Source organism: Pelobates fuscus, chromosome 3, assembly GCF_036172605.1.
Source record: "Pelobates fuscus isolate aPelFus1 chromosome 3, aPelFus1.pri, whole genome shotgun sequence".
NCBI classification, from domain to species: domain Eukaryota; kingdom Metazoa; phylum Chordata; class Amphibia; order Anura; family Pelobatidae; genus Pelobates; species Pelobates fuscus.
This window is the reverse complement of record NC_086319.1, coordinates 2,177,377-2,196,311: the sequence shown is the minus strand read 5'-3', so window position 1 is coordinate 2,196,311 and position 18,935 is coordinate 2,177,377. Positions and strand designations below refer to the sequence as shown.

Sequence of the window (18,935 nt, the reverse complement as noted above, 5' to 3'; positions counted from 1 at the left end):
GGATGTGCGGCGCTACTGCAGTATCTGCGACATATGCCAGAGGGTAGGGAAGAGAGGGGATCACCCTAAAGCTCGACTGTCACCTATGCCCATAATCGAGGAACCGTTTAGCCGGGTGGCAGTCGACCTGGTAGGGCCCCTACCTAACCCTAGCCCATCCGGTAAGAAATATATACTTACTGTGGTGGACTACGCTACCCGCTACCCGGAAGCCGTCGCCCTGACAAATATCCAGGCCGACACTGTCGCCAGTGCCTTAGTGGGGATATTCACTAGAGTAGGTTTTCCCCGAGAAATACTATCTGACAGGGGGACTCAATTTACCGCAGATCTGACCCAACAGTTATGGAAGGTCTGCGGTATTCAAAACCTCCTCAGCTCACCCTATCACCCCCAGACGAACGGTCTCTGCGAGCGCTTTAATGGTACCTTGAAACAGTTGCTGAGGACCTTTACCGCGGAATACAGAGACTGGGAGCGATTCTTGCCGCACCTCTTGTTTGCATATCGAGAGGTGCCGCAGGAATCCACTGGGTTCTCCCCGTTCGAACTGCTCTACGGAAGAAGGGTACGAGGTCCCCTCGACCTCATCCGGGAGCATTGGGAAGGGGAGATGGAATCTGAAGGGATCCCTATTGTACCGTATGTTCTGGAGATGCGGGACCGCATGGAGCAGTTGGCCCGGATGGCACGGGACCATCTCCATGCGGCCCAGGGTCGACAGAAGCGTTGGTATGATAGGGGCGCCCGACAGAGAACCTTCCAGGTGGGTCAGAAAGTGCTGGTACTTAGGCCGGTAAAGGGAAATAAACTCCAGACATCCTGGCAGGGCCCTTACAAAGTAGTAGCGCAGGTCTGCGACACTACTTATGTGATTGCCAGCAATAAAGATGAGAGAATCCAGAAAACCTTTCATGTAAATTTACTAAAAGAATACCAAGAGCGGCCAGAGGATATTGCCGCTATATGCATTTCTGCTACCGAGGACCCCGACAGCCTACCTATCCCAGACCTGTTAGCACCCAGAAAATCCCCTAGCTTACTGGACACCATCCAACTAGGGGAGCGGCTGACCGCAGCTGAAAAGGGCCAACTTAGACAGTTGATAATGGAAAAGAAATTAACGTTCGCTCAGGAACCAGGGTACACCACGCTAGCGACCCACCATGTCGAGACCCCAGGACAAGTACCCCTTAGGCAGACCCCATATCGAATCCCTGAGGCAGTCAGGGGAGAAATGAAAAAGGAAGTACAAGAGATGCTAAGGTTAGGAGTCATAGAGCCATCTGACAGCCCCTGGGCTTCACCCGTAGTCCTAGTACCCAAAAAGGACGGAGCTACTAGATTTTGTGTAGACTATAGGTGACTCAATGACCGTACCGTGACAGATGCGTACCCCATGCCCCGAGTGGACGAACTATTAGACCGCATTGCCTGGGGGAGGTATCTGACCACCATTGATCTATGCAAGGGATACTGGCAGATCCCCCTGGCCAAGGAGGCTATCCCTAAGTCGGCGTTCGTCACCCCATTTGGCCTGTACCAATTTAAGGTCATGCCATTTGGGATGAAGAACGCCCCAGCTACCTTTCAGCGCTTGGTGGGTAGACTTCTTGATGGCTTCCAGGACTTTGCCTGCGCATACCTGGATGACATAGCAATCTATAGTGAAACATGGGGGGAACACTTGCGACATGTAGAGGCTGTACTGGATCAGATTCGGGCCGCAGGCCTGACTCTGAAACCAGAAAAATGTAACTTCGCATGGCCGAAGTCCAATACCTGGGACACAGGGTAGGATGTGGGAAGCAACGCCCGGAACCCGCTAAGATTGAGGCGGTAGCTAACTGGCCCACACCCCACACCAAGACGCAGGTATTGGCATTCTTAGGGACAGCAGGATACTATAGGAAATTTGTCCCGGACTATAGTACTATCGCTAAACCCCTGACCGACTTAACGAAAAAGAACTTGCCTAGGGTAGTCCTGTGGTCTCCGGCCTGTGAGACAGCCTTTCAAGCCTTGAAAAATGCTCTGATCAATGCACCTGTTCTATCTGCCCCCGTTCCTAACAAAAGATTTGTCGTCCATACAGATGCATCCATGTATGGACTGGGGGCAGTTCTGAGCCAGATCGGAGAAGATGGGGGAGAACACCCTGTCGCGTATCTCAGCAGAAAACTATTGCCCAGAGAAGTGAGTTACGCGGCAGTGGAAAAAGAATGTTTAGCCCTAGTTTGGGCCCTAAAGAAACTTACACCCTACTTATATGGACAGGAGTTTACCCTGATCACCGATCATAACCCCCTGGTATGGCTGAACCGAGTAGCTGGAGACAATGGACGCTTACTAAGATGGAGCTTAGCACTACAGCCGTATAATTTCTGCATTCAGTATCGCCCGGGCCGCTTCAATGGAAACGCTGATGGATTATCCAGGCAAACGGAACTTTTACCGTAGCAACAGACCGGACAGCCCCAAGTTGACCCGAACAGGATCAATCCGGGTCTGCCGGAGTGTTCCACAAAAGGGGAGCAGTGTAACGGATCCTTACAAGTCCCTGGTAACTGTGAAGCAAGCAAGGGAATTACAGTTTAAACCTCTATTCATTTCATTGTCTCCTGTTCGCATGATTTAAGTGAATCCACAGTGTAAAATATAAGAGGATTCGAAAGAATAAACCGTTCGCATGATTCAGTACGAATTCCGTGTGTAAAGTATAGGTGGCCGCCATTTCGGGACTTTTACATGTGTTCGCGGCCATCTTGTGCACGAACAGCGGTATTTGCCTGTAACCGCATGGAACTGAAAACGGATACACAAACAGGCGAACACCGCTGAGTCCTCCAGACCTCCGTAAATTCGTACTGAAACTACCGAACGTCCCACCATTCGGTAGTTATGCTTAACCATCTATGGGGATTTCAGCGACCACCGAGATTCGTATGGATGACCAGGTTTTCGGGTCTTTTTACCGTGCGAACGGAGACCGACCGCAAGGCCAAAACTCATGGAACTAATTTCGGCTAGTTGGTCTGTGCGGTCGGTCAAAACTTTGGAACTCTGTATCTCCCGAACTATACATCCGAATGGGCTGATTTTTGGACATATTGTTCCCCTGAAGGAGAGCTATCCAGCGCTACCGGATTTAAAGCTGTACCCCCTGTTTTTGGGGTACATCCAGAACTTGTGTAAAAATGTGGACATTTTAATTATGTTATGTGGTTATCTGAGGGGAGGAGACGTGGGGGTGTTACCATACGTATTATTGGTTGTTTTCATCCTCCCCCTGGGAGTGTCCTGTATGTATCTGTTCCTAATAAAAAGCAGGCTGGGTGTTCCAGTCCTCAGTTCATCTTGACCCTTCAAAACGTAGCCTCGTCTCGTTCTTGGAAGGGGATTATTTGGGAAGATTACTCTGCTCCTGTTTACAGCTGAACCTGACTCTCTCTGGATATCGTGGATGGGATTATACCAGCTTTACTTCTCCACAGCAGCTTGCAGGGAAAAGGACGTCTCCAGCGGCAGATACCCTCTCAATACCTGGGTAGCCGTTACAATCACATTCACTGCAACACCCTAATCTATACTTCTACTTAAATAGAAAATATGAGGACAGCGCAAACAATTGCAAATGTGCACACCAAGTGCTACAAAAATATTTTTATTTTATCAATGCATGCATTGATAAAGGGGATAACCCGAAACGTTTGGACCTTATGTACTTGAAAATAAATCTTTTTGTAGCACTTGGTGTGCACATTTGCAATTGTTTGTGCTGCCCTCATTTTTTCTATTTTTGTGAATTACTTTACCCTGCTTGGAGCTGCAGAGGGAGGTGTCAGCAGCACAATAGGAAAAGTTTGTATTTTGATTTTGTCTGGTGTAATGGACCGTCTGGCACCCCGACTGGGTACCTCTGCCAATCGCTGCTTCCTAGTCGCCTTAAGAACTATAAGCACCGTAGCCCCTTAGCCGCCGCAGCCTGGCTGGGGTTTCGCTGTACTCCACCCACCCTGGACTTAAGACAAGGATCCAGCTTCGAGTGGGTAGACCTCTCCTAGCCCAGAGAGTATAGCAGGATAGCTCTTACAAGAGCTAGTGATACAGCTGGTATAGCTGTTCCCTACAATCACGAGACGAGGCTCTGTGTTGAGGGTGAAGTAGAACTGATTTATTGGTAGCCACACTGGCCTTTTATGCAAGTTCCAATGCAAGGGGCACTCCAACATGGACCTGTGGGGTCACAAAGTCACAGATCAATGACAACGGTGTTCACATGCATGATACTCCCGTATACAATATTACAATCCCTCCCCTCTGCCTGGGAGATAATTGGATCAAGAACTGTACTAATCTAATCCAATTATCTCCAAGTACAGAAAAACATACTTTTTCCCAAACATCCCAAAAGTACCCCAAAACACATAAAACCCCACAAAGTCACATCCCCTGATAGCCCTGATCTGAGTGACCAACATGTCAGAAAATCACCTAGATCAGTTCAGGGGTTCAGGAATTTCCTGAAAGTCATTTATTTGACTGACCGCAGGAATGGTCTCATGCCCAAAACAGTTCCAGATAATCAGGGCTCGCGGTTGGTCTAGTTAAGTAGTTTGAAAACGAACAAACTACCTAACAATAGTCAATAGTCTTACCCTGGAGCTTGCTCCCTTCATCCAGACAAATTATATCACTGAACAGTGGCCTTCTAAGTTGCATAGAACCGAATGCAGGTGATAATGGCAGTCCAGCGGTGTCAGGGAGCTTCTGTGTCTGATTTTAGTTCCATGAGATTCATGCCCAAACACCGCTGCCTGCGTTCATGCGAACAAGATGGCCGCTACCTCGTGGTTGTCCATAGGATTTGTGGCCACCCAGACGAACAATTAAAACACTGCGGTGAGAAACGTTCCAAGTTGTTAATAGGTGTTAACAAGCTCCAGGGTTGTCTCTGGTTCTTGCGGTTGTTTGGTAACTGAACCATATAACCCCAATTGCACAAACAGAGTCTTTTTAACGCATTTTAGCCAGGTCTATTGCAGGGGCCATAGTCCTTGAGTAAGAGGCTGGTGAGCATGCCCCTCCAAGAACCAGTGGTGGTTCTGTGTTGTTAAATTTGTAAGTTTTGATGGTGGGGCTATTCTCACCATCTCTAGTTCTGTGACTATATTTTTGGGGTATTAGAAGGAGGTGATTATGAGCTGTTCAGACCCATGGGTAGATCTGTAACCCTGCTGTTTGATAATATATGAAGTCACTGGCACTATTTTGAGCCCAGATATTATTTGGAGGTTATTCTGCACACTATATAATTATAGGATCGTATCGTATTTATAACGTAATATATAAAACCCATGGTTCTACACTTGTATCCGTAAGTCTCTGATGCCACGGTGCTAACTCTTGAAAGAAAAGTTTGTGTAGTACTAAAACATTATTAAACACGATAAAGCAATACAGAAAAAAGATCCAAAGCATTTAAGATCAGGTTTAGTTTGCTGAGTGCTTTCCATCTTTGAAGTATATATATTTCTAAAGGCAATATTTTAACTCTGCTGCATTGTTGCAGTAGTCACAGTTTCTTGAAAAACGTTGAGTGTAAGACATTAAACCTTGACGTACGTAATCCATCCATAAATATTGTACAGTAACGCAGAGTTCCAATATCGCACGTATTGTGTATCCAGAACACTTCGTATTATTATGCTTTGTATTATTTGTTACGTATTATATATATATATTATAACATTCTTTGTATTATGTGTTCTGTATTATATATATATTATAACATTGTTTGTATTATGTGTTCTGTATTACATATATATTATAACATTCTTTGTATTATGTGTTCTGTATTACATATATATTATAACATTCTTTGTATTATGTGTTCTGTATTACATATATATTATAACATTCTTTGTATTATGTGTTCTGTATTATATATATATATATTATAACATTCTTTGTATTATGTGTTCTTTATTACATGTATTATAACATTGCTTGTGTTCCTTTTTTCTGCAGATTGTTTGGGGTGACTGGAAATTGTGCTGCATGCAGCAAACTGATCCCCGCCTTTGAAATGGTCATGCGAGCGAAGGACAATGTATATCACCTTGATTGCTTCGCGTGCCAGCTTTGTAATCAAAGGTACGGTGATTCGGCTCCTCCCACTGTGCAAACCACACAAATAGCTTTACGGCACGCAGGGCGCGCTTTCTAAGTGATAAAGCTTAATCATTGAAATGGAATCATTAGAATGAACTCCCCATCTCCCAAACTAGATTGTAAGTTCCCAAAGGAACATGGCCCTCGGCTCCTCCTGTGTTTGTTGGTCACATTCTCTGTTGTCTCTTAGATATATTGTACCAATTGTACAGCAATGTGATGGCACTTTATAAATAGAGGATACTAATAATATTTCTATTCTGTCTGAGATACTCTGACGTTGCTATTCACTAAGCAGATCAATGTGATAAAATGCCCAAATATAACAGCCTCCACCCTGTCATTTAAGAAAATTGGCTGATATTTTACCATTGTTTTGATTCTTTGACATATTCTAGGGTAGTTATTGGGTGGGAGCTTGCAATCAAAGAACCAGGTTTGGACATTTCACTGTCCATCCCCCTGCCCTCAACTGTGGGACAATTCAATAAAATAAATAACACTGAGGGGCGTAGTGTTCCCCCCATGTGTCCCCCAGTGGGACCCTAAATATTTAATAATGCATTGGAAACCCAGTGGGTTGGAGCCTATATTAAAATGGGCTCTGTAAAATGCTGCTGGACGTCTCCATGCTTTCCATGCTTTTCATGAGGATGTCCAGCATTCTCAAAATACCCACGAGTCAATACTTTCCTATGGGGAAGGCCTAATGCATGCATGGTGCTCACTGTACATTAGGTTCTCCCTCATGAAGGTGTAGCCAGAGCCAGCACTGAGGGACCTAGGTGTTAGGAATAATACCTTCCTTCTTTTGTATTACTAACACTATAGTGTTCATTTCATATAGTTACAAAGATAAATAGATTTTGTCAGTTTTATTTTGGGTCTAAATTCAGTAATGGCTGCATAGAAACAAAGTGTCAGGCACTCGGTGACCTGGCCTTGTTTATCTTCTTCTAACCATCCTCCATTACTCCTCGAAGAAGTGGCTCCGGCTTTAGCGCTGGAGACATTTGCTTATTAAGACTTTAGATTTTTGAAGGTCACACCATGATTATGCCAAAGGCAGTTAATGCTTCTCATAGTGAATCTTTGGATCCATAGAAAACAGAGGACACAGGAAAGCTTGTCATAGGGAAGCACAGATCAATTGGATAAAATGATGGAATTTATGTCTGTTGGTGACCTTATTGCCCATTTGTGGCGTAGAAATTGCAAAATGTAAACTGTGCTGATTCTCAGCAATTACACTGTTTTTGGGACTTCATGAAGCTGTATGTCCCTTTAAGGTTACCATTAGACTAGTGCATTTGGTTTCAAACGAAGAATGAATCACATGAATTTTGGTGAAATGATGGATCTTCTAAATTCCAAAAATCCAAAAAGCTATGTGACCAAATCATGAAACAACCGATTTCGGCAATGGGCGAGTCGGTTCGTCAAAATGGTCTCTTAGAGCAGCTCACAATTTCCCCGTTTATTTAGTTTTTAGTAACTTTTTATTGAACTCTTTTATATATTATATTAAATAATGGAGAATTTTAGTTACAAAGAAAGGTAAAAAATGTAAATCTCTTTAGTTTGGATATGATAACATTATACAAATATATTTGATGTCAGTACAAACTATACTTATCTAAGGCAAAGAAAAGGGGTTGTTTTACAGTAAGAGCAATAAGGATATGGAATTCTCTGCCTGAAGAGGTGGTTTTGTCAGAATCTATACAGATGTTTAAACTGGATAAATACTGGCAAAAACATAACATACAGGGATATAATTTCTAATTAGTGGGGTAATAGCTGCTTGATCCAAGGAGACATCTGTCTGCTATTTTGGGGTCAAGAAGGAATTTTTTGCTAGTTTGTTGCAAAATTGGAAGCGCTTCAGACTGGGGTTTTTTGCCTTCTTTTGGATCAACAGCAAAAACATATGTGAGGACGCAAGTCTCTTTTCAGCTATGTGACTATATAACTATGTAACTATATGTAACTATGTGACTATATGTAACTATGTGACTATATGTAACTATGTGACTATATGTAACTATGTGACTATATGTAACTATGTGACTATATGTAACTATGTAACTATATGTAACTATGTGACTATATGTAACTATGTGACTATATGTAACTATGTGACTATATGTAACTATGTGACTATATAACTATGTAACTATATGTAACTATGTGACTATATGTAACTATGTGACTATATGTAACTATGTGACTATATGTAACTATGTAACTATATGTAACTATGTGACTATATGTAACTATGTGACTATATGTAACTATGTGACTATATGTAACTATGTAACTATATGTAACTATGTGACTATATGTAACTATGTGACTATATGTAACTATGTGACTATATAACTATGTGACTATATGTAACTATGTGACTATATGTAACTATGTGACTATATGTAACTATGTGACTATATAACTATGTAACTATATGTAACTATGTGACTATATGTAACTATGTGACTATATGTAACTATGTGACTATATGTAACTATGTAACTATATGTAACTATGTGACTATATGTAACTATGTGACTATATGTAACTATGTTACTATATGTAACTATGTAACTATATGTAACTATGTAACTATATGTAACTATGTGACTATATGTAACTATGTTACTATATGTAACTATGTGACTATATGTAACTATGTAACTATATGTAACTATGTGACTATATGTAACTATGTGACTATATGTAACTATGTGACTATATGTAACTATGTAACTATATGTAACTATGTGACTATATGTAACTATGTGACTATATGTAACTATGTGACTATATGTAACTATGTAACTATATGTAACTATGTGACTATATGTAACTATGTGACTATATGTAACTATGTGACTATATGTAACTATGTGACTATATGTAACTATGTAACTATATGTAACTATGTGACTATATGTAACTATATGTAACTATGTGACTATATGTAACTATGTGACTATATGTAACTATGTGACTATATGTAACTATGTAATTGGAAGTACAGTGATAGGCTTCCATGCTTTTGGTTCCCATATAATTTACATGGCTACAATTTGGACGCACTAAAATGTGGCATTAACAAAATGTAGTTGTCTAGTTACCAAGTCTGTTTAACGAAGGCAATAAAGTGTAAGATATGTGGGATTTTGGGGCTATTTTGGCATGTATTCTATCGTTACAAAATATTCTGTTTCTTGAAACATTTCTTATTGTATTAGATAAGTTTCCAGAACATTCACATTTGATCTAAATATAAATGGTTCTGGTATAACATAATGTTTAGCGTGTAAGTAGAGATCCAAGCAGCAGTAAATGGGATTATATCTTAACTCTCGGTGCTTGGTGAAGAATATTGTCGTGCTCCAGAACCCAGTGTCACACTGGACAGACGTTGTATAACACCATTAGGGAAAGCGATGCACAATGCAATGCTGCTATTAAAGAAACCAATTGAGAGACAGTGGCGTTCTTTACAGTGCTCTATCACACCATTCTCTTAGTATAAAGATACATTTGACCAAGTTATCCAGTTGCATAATGAATGACTGCACGGTGTGTCTGACATGAGTCTTTACAAATGCAAATCAGTCCAACTGCTACTCGTTTAAAGCCCTGACTATACGTCAAAGGACCAGTGCCAGTCCCCCATTTAATCTGTGCCAATTCTGCCAATAGTGCCTGCATGTTGGAACCTGACTATCTGTTAAAAGAGACCTGCTCTCGTTGCCCCCCCGGGGTCAACCTGCACAATTATCTGCCGCAGCTAGGTTATATTGTCACAATTAAATAGATATTTTCCATTTGCATAACTAGTCAGTTTAATCTAGCGTAAACACTGCTATTTATTGATCACCTTAATTGTGTCCGAAATGTCACCCATTGGACAATGGGCAGAATGTTTTAATCTCTTACCCACTTAACGCTGAGCTTTTCTATCACACGTACACTAACTAGGCTCATTATTCACCTCATTGTCGAATTTTTTTTTGTGTTTAATTGGAAGACATGTGGAAAATACTTCTCATTCTGTTTGATACCTGTGAAATTTGACATTAAGATTTGCTTTAAATCCTCCCATCCTATTTAATAGACTGAGGGGATTTACCAATGGCACCACCCATCATTGGAGCTGATAATAGGGGTTGAGGCAAAAGACAATTTCTCCAATCCAGAGTACTGACAAATGTTTTATCTAGAAGTTTCTAAACTAAAGACCTTTTATTTCTATTCCTTTCTTGCACAACTCTGACGAATAGAACCATTTAGTTTGCATTACAGCGGCTGAATTGTAACCGCAGTCTTTAAACAGATTCCCAAATGATGGGTTCCATTCACTGTGACAGAGCAATGAGGAACCCAAATGATGGGTTCCATTCACTGCGACAGAGCAATGAGGAACCCAAATGATGGGTTCATCTTTTCTTAATTTGTCTTGTTGGACTTTGATGTTTTATATCCAACGAATCACCCCCCAAATATCTATGAAATGGCAGTCAAACCACCTCTTAGGGCAACCCACAGTTTCCTCGTTTATTTTGTTTTTATTTAACTTTTATTTAGAACCATGTGGCTTTGGCATAACAGTATTTGCAACAAATCTTTTACGTAATACACCTGCAATCTGAAATATTCAGTCAACATATTGATCTTCCAATCACAATTTATTCTGATGGCAATGTGGGGTGTTTTACTGTGTTACATTTGCTGGTTTGATTTTTGTATTAAAGTATATGTTTTGTTTTTTTCAGGTTTTGTGTGGGAGACAAATTTTTCCTTAAGAACAACATGATTTTGTGCCAGACAGACTATGAGGAAGGTTTAATGAAGGAAGGGTATACAGCCCAGGTTCGCTGATCGGACGCAGAGCAACTCCATCCTTTCTCTTTTTTTGCGCATCATGTAAATAAGGATTGACACGCATAGTTTAATTATAGGGAGATCTCAATGATTTATCTGGAATAAAAGGTGGACTTTAATGTGTCCGTAAACTGAAATAAATGTTTATAATGATCCTGTACAGAATTGGCAAGATATTTTGTTTTGCTGTTTTGTCGCCTGCTGGTTTTTTTTTGTCTGTTTGCTTCTTCTGTCAATCGGCATGAGATGTTTATTTTGAGAAACGACTGTACATAATGTATTGTAAAATTTGAAGCACAAATGTAATACAGTTTTATTGTGTTACTATTTGTCTTCCCGTTTATTTCTTTGTATTGTTACCTTTAGTAAAAGCTTTGTTTAAACTCTGTATATTTATGCTTTCTGTATTTTCAGCTATTTTAAATAAGCTGTAACTTTCTAGTAAAAAAAAGTATTAAACAGTAAAACATGTTGGTTGTGAAAAGCTAAACATGTTCTACTTCAAACCATTTATGATGTTCTGTGTGTTTTTATTTGGGAGTTTCACGTTGGTACGGTTGCTATATCTATGGGCACGTTGTAGCTCAGGATTTGTAAATCAACGTGTTATTCAAATGCTAACACTTAATTTTTTTTAAACCCAGCAAATCTGGGTCTGTTATTCACAAATAGGATGCAAAGCGTCTGCACAGCGCAAGCACCTCTGACCCGATCCATAGATCCTGAGAAATGGCACAATTACTGACATTAAGCAAAAAGGAAATGTTGTTTTAAGTAGCGTTTACCACTATATAGTCTAACAAAATGCAACGCACTCATGGAAACCATTTCGTACAGATTCAAAGACTCATTATTTTGTTTTTATTCTGATTTAATGATAGTAGAAATACACTGCTCAGAGCGCGTGCCACTCAGTGAAGGGTAACAAGAATATAACTGATTTAAATGACTTTGTTACAGAAGCTGACAGTGTCCACTCACACTCAGCATGTCGTGAATAAAGATATTCAACCTCTAAACGCCCAGCTTAGGAAAACCCCTATTCTGCTTAACAAACGAATGGATCATTGTGCCTGGAAATGGATATATTTACAAAGGGCTGAGAATGCGACCTCGGGGTCATATCGTTAATCTGTACAATGTACCCATTGTGTCTGCCCCCTGGGGTGAGTAACTGAAGGCAGCTGCTAGAAGTGTATTCTACCTTTAGGGTGGAAACCACCATAGCAGATCAGCCAAAAAGCTTCCCTTTTGTTTTGGTAACATTGTAAAGGTTGATATTTGGTGTAAAAAATACCTAGCATTATGGAAAGTTTCACGATTGTGAAGACTGGTGGAAAGTGCGAGTCTAAAGATTTTGATTTATACGAAAAGTCTTGGAAATGGGAAACAGAGAAATGAAAACGTTCTATTCAGACCTTGCGGAAACGTCTTGTGTTGAATGTTAAACTATTTTAATGGCAAAAGGCATTCACGGAAAAATACACGAATGACTTTCCTGAGTATTTTTGAAAGTGTGCGTTAATGGTGGTGGCCAGTAAAAATAAATACATTTCACTGGTCTGCCAGAAAGTAACCTGGCACCTATTACTAACCTGAAATGCATGAGAACACTCCCCCGAGGAGCATATGATTAGTGCAGGGGAAATGCTTAAAGTTAGTACGTGTTTCAGTCGTATGATGGCTCTCACTACAGACGTTAGAAAGACCTTGTAATTACTGTGACAAACTAATGGATCAGCAGCTTACTCTTAAACCCAGTCACGAATATTGTGCCTCTTGGGCAAACTCACTATGTTCTCTCAGAAAGCCACAAAAGCTTGTTTCAGCATCTTACATTCACCCTGCCATTAGACTGCAATATGTACACTTCACAAGAGGTCCATACACTCTACACTTAACTAAGCCAGAAAGACAACCAAACAGGACACTCACTCCCACCTGAACTAACTACATAACTCACCCACACCATATTCCTCCCTTACAAACATCGAACACTCTAAAGCTACTATGGAAACACAGCTGTTCAGATAAAATTGTCTCTAACTTAATCTATCAGTATGTCGAACTGTAAAAGCCAGTTCAACGTTCAGCATCCAACTCAGAGCATCCATGGTATTGTTATAAACCAAGCTGGAGTGTCCATTTTATGGCTATAAACCGAGCTCGAAACATCCATGGTATGGCTATAAACCGAGCTCGAGCGTCCATGGTATGGCTATAAACCGAGCTCAGAGCGTCCATGGTATGGTTATAAACCAAGCTAGGAGCATCCATGGTATGGTTAAAAAAAAAAAAGCTTGGAGCGTCCATTTTACGGCTATAAACCAAGCTTGGAGCATCCATGGTATGGTTATAAACCAAGCTCGGAGCGTCCCTGGTATGGTTAGAAACCAAGCTCGAAGCGTCCCTTGGTATGGTTAGAAACCAAGCTCGGAGCGTCCCTGGTATGGTTATAAATAAAACTCAGAGTATCCATGGAATGGTTATAAACCAAGCTCGGTGCGTCCATTTTATGGATATAAACTGTGCTCAGAGCATCCATTTTATGGTTATAAACCATGCTCGGTATGTTTATAAACCAAGTTTGGAGCATGCATGGTATGTTTATATAACAAACTGAGAGCATCCATGATATGATTATAAACCAAGTTTGAAGCGTCCATGGTATGGTTATAAACCGAGATCAGATCATCCATGGTATGGTTAAAAAACAAAGCTTGAAGTGTCCATAGTATGTTTATAAATTAAGCTTGGATTGTCCATGGTATGATTATAAACCAAGTTTGGAGCGTGCATGGTAAGTTTATTAACCAAGCTTGGACCATCAATTGTATGATCATAAACAAAAATCCACAGGTATTTGTATAAACGGAGCACAGAACATCCATGATATTGTTGTAAACTGAGCTTGGAGCATCCATGGTATGCTTCTAAACCAAGCTGGGAGTATGCATGGTAAGTTTATATACCGAGCTCAGAGCGTCCATGGTATGATTACTGACTGTGTTATAACTAGTTGTTAAATTATAATATGCTCCCACCTCTCACTGACTGTGTTATAACTAATTGTTATATTATAACATGATCCCACCTCTATGGGGGCTCAATTTAAAATTTGTTCTTGCTTTCAAATCTCTACATAATGCTGCTCCCACCTATCTATCCTCCCTTATACACAAATATGTCCCGTCTAGGACCTTACGATCGGCTGAAGACACGTCTATCTTCTGTCCGTACTCCCACCTCTGATGCTCGCCTTCAAGATTTCTTGAGAACTGCACCATTCCTGTGGAACTCGCTTCCCTCCTCCGTTAGATGCTCACCCAGTCTCCACTCCTTAAAAAATCGTTAAAAACCCACTTCTTCATAAAAGCGTATCAATTAAACTGTTAATAGCTCCCAACTTATTCCTCTTCTGCAACTGTCACTAGTCTCCCCTAGTCTTGCATCTTTTAAGAAGTGCTTTAAAACACATCTCTTTAGGAAAGCTTATGGCCTCCAAGACTAACCCCTACCTCACATACCTGTCTCTTGCCCTCTCTTAAAGGGCAACCCACCTTATTTGATTGTAAATTCCTGTCCTAATGTGTTTTACACCCCACCTCCTATAGAATGTAAGCTCGATTGAGCAGGGTCCTCTTCAACCTATTGTTCCTGTAAGTTTATTTGTAATTGTCCTATTTATAGTTAAATCCCCTCTCATAATATTGTAAAGCACTACGGAATCTGTTGGCGCTATATAAATAATAATAATAATAATAATAATAGTCTAATACTATCCTTACCTTTTTGCGTCATTCCCTCTACCATGTAAGCTCATTGAGCAGGGCCCTCAACCCCTCTGTTCCTGTGTGTCCAACTTGTCTGGTTACAACTACATGTCTGTTCGTCCACCCATTGTAAAGCACTGCGGAATTTGTTGGCGCTATAAAATATCATCATAATAATAATAATAATGATTATACACCCAGCTCAGAGCATCCATGGTATGGCTAGAAACTGAAATCAGAGCGTGCAGAGTGAATATAGCTCTCCAATCCCCCAAACATGACTCTGTTTAATGGCAGCCACAACTGGCCTTATATGCAGGTCCCCATGCAAGGGGCACTCCCCCCTGGACCTGAGAGTATACTACAGTAAAAAGATATACACAATTAACACTCCCATACAAAATAGGTCAATCACTCCCCTATGCCTAGCAGATAATTGAGTCAGCCCTGTATTAAACTATTTCAAATACCCCAAAATACCTAGTCACTGGTGGAATGTACACTTGATGATATAACGGTTCCAGGCTGGCTCAGAGGAAAAAATAGCGGAGATTGCCCGGGGTCCACTACAACATGAATAACATAGCACAATAAACACAACCACAAGAGGCATCATATTGCAAATAATTTTAAAATTGTAGGGGTACACCGAGATACCACTACATCCCAGGTTGAAAGCCACTAACTGGCTCCAACCTACCAAATAACAAATTAAACCATGTGAATATTGTTACCACACTTCAAACATACCAGCTACCAATCCTACTCCCCCCAATATCTTAACCGCCCTCGCTCAGGGCTTGAATCCCCAAGCCACCTGAACGGCCAACCCCTGCAAAAATAATGCACGCTGCAGGCCCTCCTGAAAACCCATATTAAGGAAAACATTCTCCATGTCAGAGAGGTGCACCCCGTCATGCCTTAAATAACCATGAAGCAAGTTTCCCAACTCACAGTGGCGAACAACCACTCCCCCCATCTGTCTAACGAAAATTGCCAACAGCTTGTTAATCTTCCCTCAACACCTAGCCACTGCCACAGATTTACGAGCATGACGCCAATGGAAACAGGAACCATCCCTGACCAAATAATCACTACACCTGGAATCATGCCTATCCAAATCCCGCTTCATACATTGCACCAACTCCTTCTGAGACACTTGACCTAAATCATTACCCCAGCATGGATTAACATTAACATTAATTTCAGAACTGACCGGAACCTAGCCGTCTAAAGATTTTGCAACAAACCTCCCTCCAACTGAAACCCTGAAAATCAGCTATCCTCCTCTAACTGCGGCTCTCTAGTGCGCCCAATGGATGTAAGAGTGACTTCCGCCAAGGATTGCTACCTAGCTGGAACTGGGAAAAATCTCAGCCCTTCTGCCCCAGTCACTGGCTTGACTGGGGTCCTCCTGGAGCCGCTCTGTCCTGAACAAGGTTGGGGACTAGCTCTAATTTCTCCCAGGGACTGGTCGACACACAGTCCTGGGAGCTCTAGTCTAATGCGAACGGCCGCCAGGGAGCTAACATTCGGTTCCATTCGAATCAAGGGAAAGTGCCGAACCAGGGACACCCAGGGAAAGTTGCTAATAGTGGCTGGGCAGGGTTACTCCTGAGTGGTGTCTCAGACTTGGACCATAGTCGTTAGGCAGATGGCCAGCTTCCACACTCCTCCAGGAGTTTGTGGCAAACGTTCGTGGGAGCATTTGTCACAAGTACAGCCAGGGTATAGTTATAAACCGAGCTCAGAGCATTCATGGTACGATTATAAACAGAATTTGGAGCGTCCATTATATGACTATAAACCAAGCTTAGAGAGCTGTGGGATTTAATATTATGTTTACAGAAGCTGTGGGATGAATAGTGCGTTAACCGAGAGCTGTGGGATTTAATATTGTATTAAGAAAGAGCTATTTGTTTAATATTATGTTTACAGAGAGCTGTGGGTTGAATATTCTGTTTACAGAAAACTGAGGGTTAAATATTATATTTACAGAGAGCTGTGGGATTGCATTTATAATTATGATTATGGAGACTCTCATAGTGCAGTGTTCAGTCTACAAAGGGCCTTGTGCCCCTATAATTCTCTACCTCTGCAAGTTCTTGTGTGGAGTAACCCTAACCTTTACCTGCCCTCTCACAATTTTCTATGAAGCAAACTTTTCTAAAAGCTTATTAAAACCATATAATGCGGAGGTGGAGACAACCATACTGCATGGTCGCCAGTCTCCTGAGCTCCGGCACGACGGAGGCGATATCAGCAAATCAGACCCGCATTACCACTACTTTAACCTGCACCGTCACACTGTTTGCCACAGAAAACAATGGGAAAACACTCTGAAAATCCAGAGGCTCGGGAGGAGAGCATACCTGAGATATCGTGCTTCTACTTTCACAATCAGGTTCGGCCCAAAATGGCCGACCTGATGCTTGATTCACTTCATGACTTCTGTGTCCCAGGCAGACTATTTCCTGCAGTCTTTGGGACTTACAAATACCACTGCCTCCAAGAGCAACAAGTCTACTCATTGCTGGGGTGTGGATAATGTGGTGATCTTTATCCTGCAGGCTCTATGGCTCTGGGATGAGACGAAAACAGGGTCTTACCTGTAACCATTCACCTGTGCTATCCCTACCATTTTTAGAACCTTTCTCAGTTAAAGTCGTTTTCTATTATTTCTTTTTAATTGTTACGCTGTTTAGATAATTATACGGTCACCCGATTACTCTGAGTCTCTTTCTTTTTTTTTTTCAATATGTCATTTTTATTGATAATTTTCGTTACAATACTATAAATACATACCTCGATTCCAAATAAAAAAACAATAAGCCACAAACTAAAACAAACAAAAATAAACATACAAAAATAATAACAGTGCCAACATAAGCTTAATATTTATTTTCATATTTGTGAATATACATAATGAACCCTGCATCCCTATAACTCCCATCAATTCTTCATTTTGATCTTATCATTGTTGTTAGTGTTAATCCTTCCATCACTTCTCCTTTTGAGTCAAAGCATAACCCATCTATTGCTTAAACTATCTATCTAAACAACACACACCGATGCATCTTTATCTACATATATATATATATATATATATATATATATACACCTATACATGTACATATTATTTTTCCGATTCTTCACATTCTCTCACCTCTTCCCCCTTCTGTTTTTATGTTCCTTTACACTTTATATATTTTTTTCAACTCTGGCCAAAACAGACCGCAATTTAGTATGAGTATATTCTTTACCAGTAAGACGGTAAGCTACTAATGCGAACTGAAAGGTATTGTCTACTTGTTCCAAGACTTCTTTCAGAGAAGGGGGCATATTTTTTTCCATTGAGCCGCAATAGTAATTTTTGCAGCCACCAAGAGGTTAAGAATCACAAACCTATGTGGCAAATCAGCTAGGGAAGGAATTAAAGGAAGTAAATAACATTCTGGCTTAAATGGAATTATTTCCTTTTTTTCAATTTTATTTATTACTTTACCAATATTTTTCCAAAACGCTTTTAACTTAGAACACTCCCCAAAAATATGTTGTAAGGACCCTATTTCTCCTAAGCATCTCCAACATACCGGGGATATCTGAACATGCATATGGGCCAGTCTGAGAGGTACAGAGTACCATACTCTGAGTCTCAATATATATGACTAACAAGCCCTGCAAGATCCGGGGTTATGAATACCTCCTCCCCTCGTCCTATCTCGGCTGGAGTTCCCCAAGGCCTTCTTCTATTTTCGCTTTATACTGCTTCTCTTGGCAAACTTATTGCCTCTTTTGGATTCCACTACCACCTCTACGCTGATGATACCCAAATATATCTCTCCTCCCCGGACCTTTCTCCTGCTGTCCTGCAATGTGTCACTGCTTTCCTTTCTTCCATCTCTGACTGGATGTCCTCCCGCTTTCTGAAACTCAATCTCTCCAAAACTGAACTCCTTGTCTTTCCTCCTCCTAATACTGATCCTCCTCTCTCACTCTCCCTTCAAGTCAGTGGTATCCACATCAGCCCATCCTTGCAAGCACACTGTCTTGGCATCATACTTGACTCTGGCCTCATCCAGTGTGTGGCCAAAT

At 41.0% G+C, this 18,935-nt stretch overlaps 1 protein-coding gene across 6 annotated transcripts in view; it reads left to right on the top strand.

The window, feature by feature from the left end:
* LMO3 (LIM domain only 3) overlaps nt 1–11,578 on the top strand; it is a 91,825-nt gene extending 80,247 nt beyond the window's left edge. For all 6 annotated transcript variants that reach the window (XM_063446617.1, XM_063446620.1, XM_063446616.1 and 3 more), the window contains exons 3-4: nt 6,031–6,156; nt 10,959–11,578. In XM_063446617.1, coding sequence (XP_063302687.1) covers nt 6,031–6,156; nt 10,959–11,064 — 232 coding nt within the window. In that variant the 3' untranslated portion in view covers nt 11,065–11,578. The remainder of the gene's footprint in view (nt 1–6,030; nt 6,157–10,958) is intronic.
* The last annotated feature ends 7,357 nt before the right edge of the window (nt 11,579–18,935 follow it).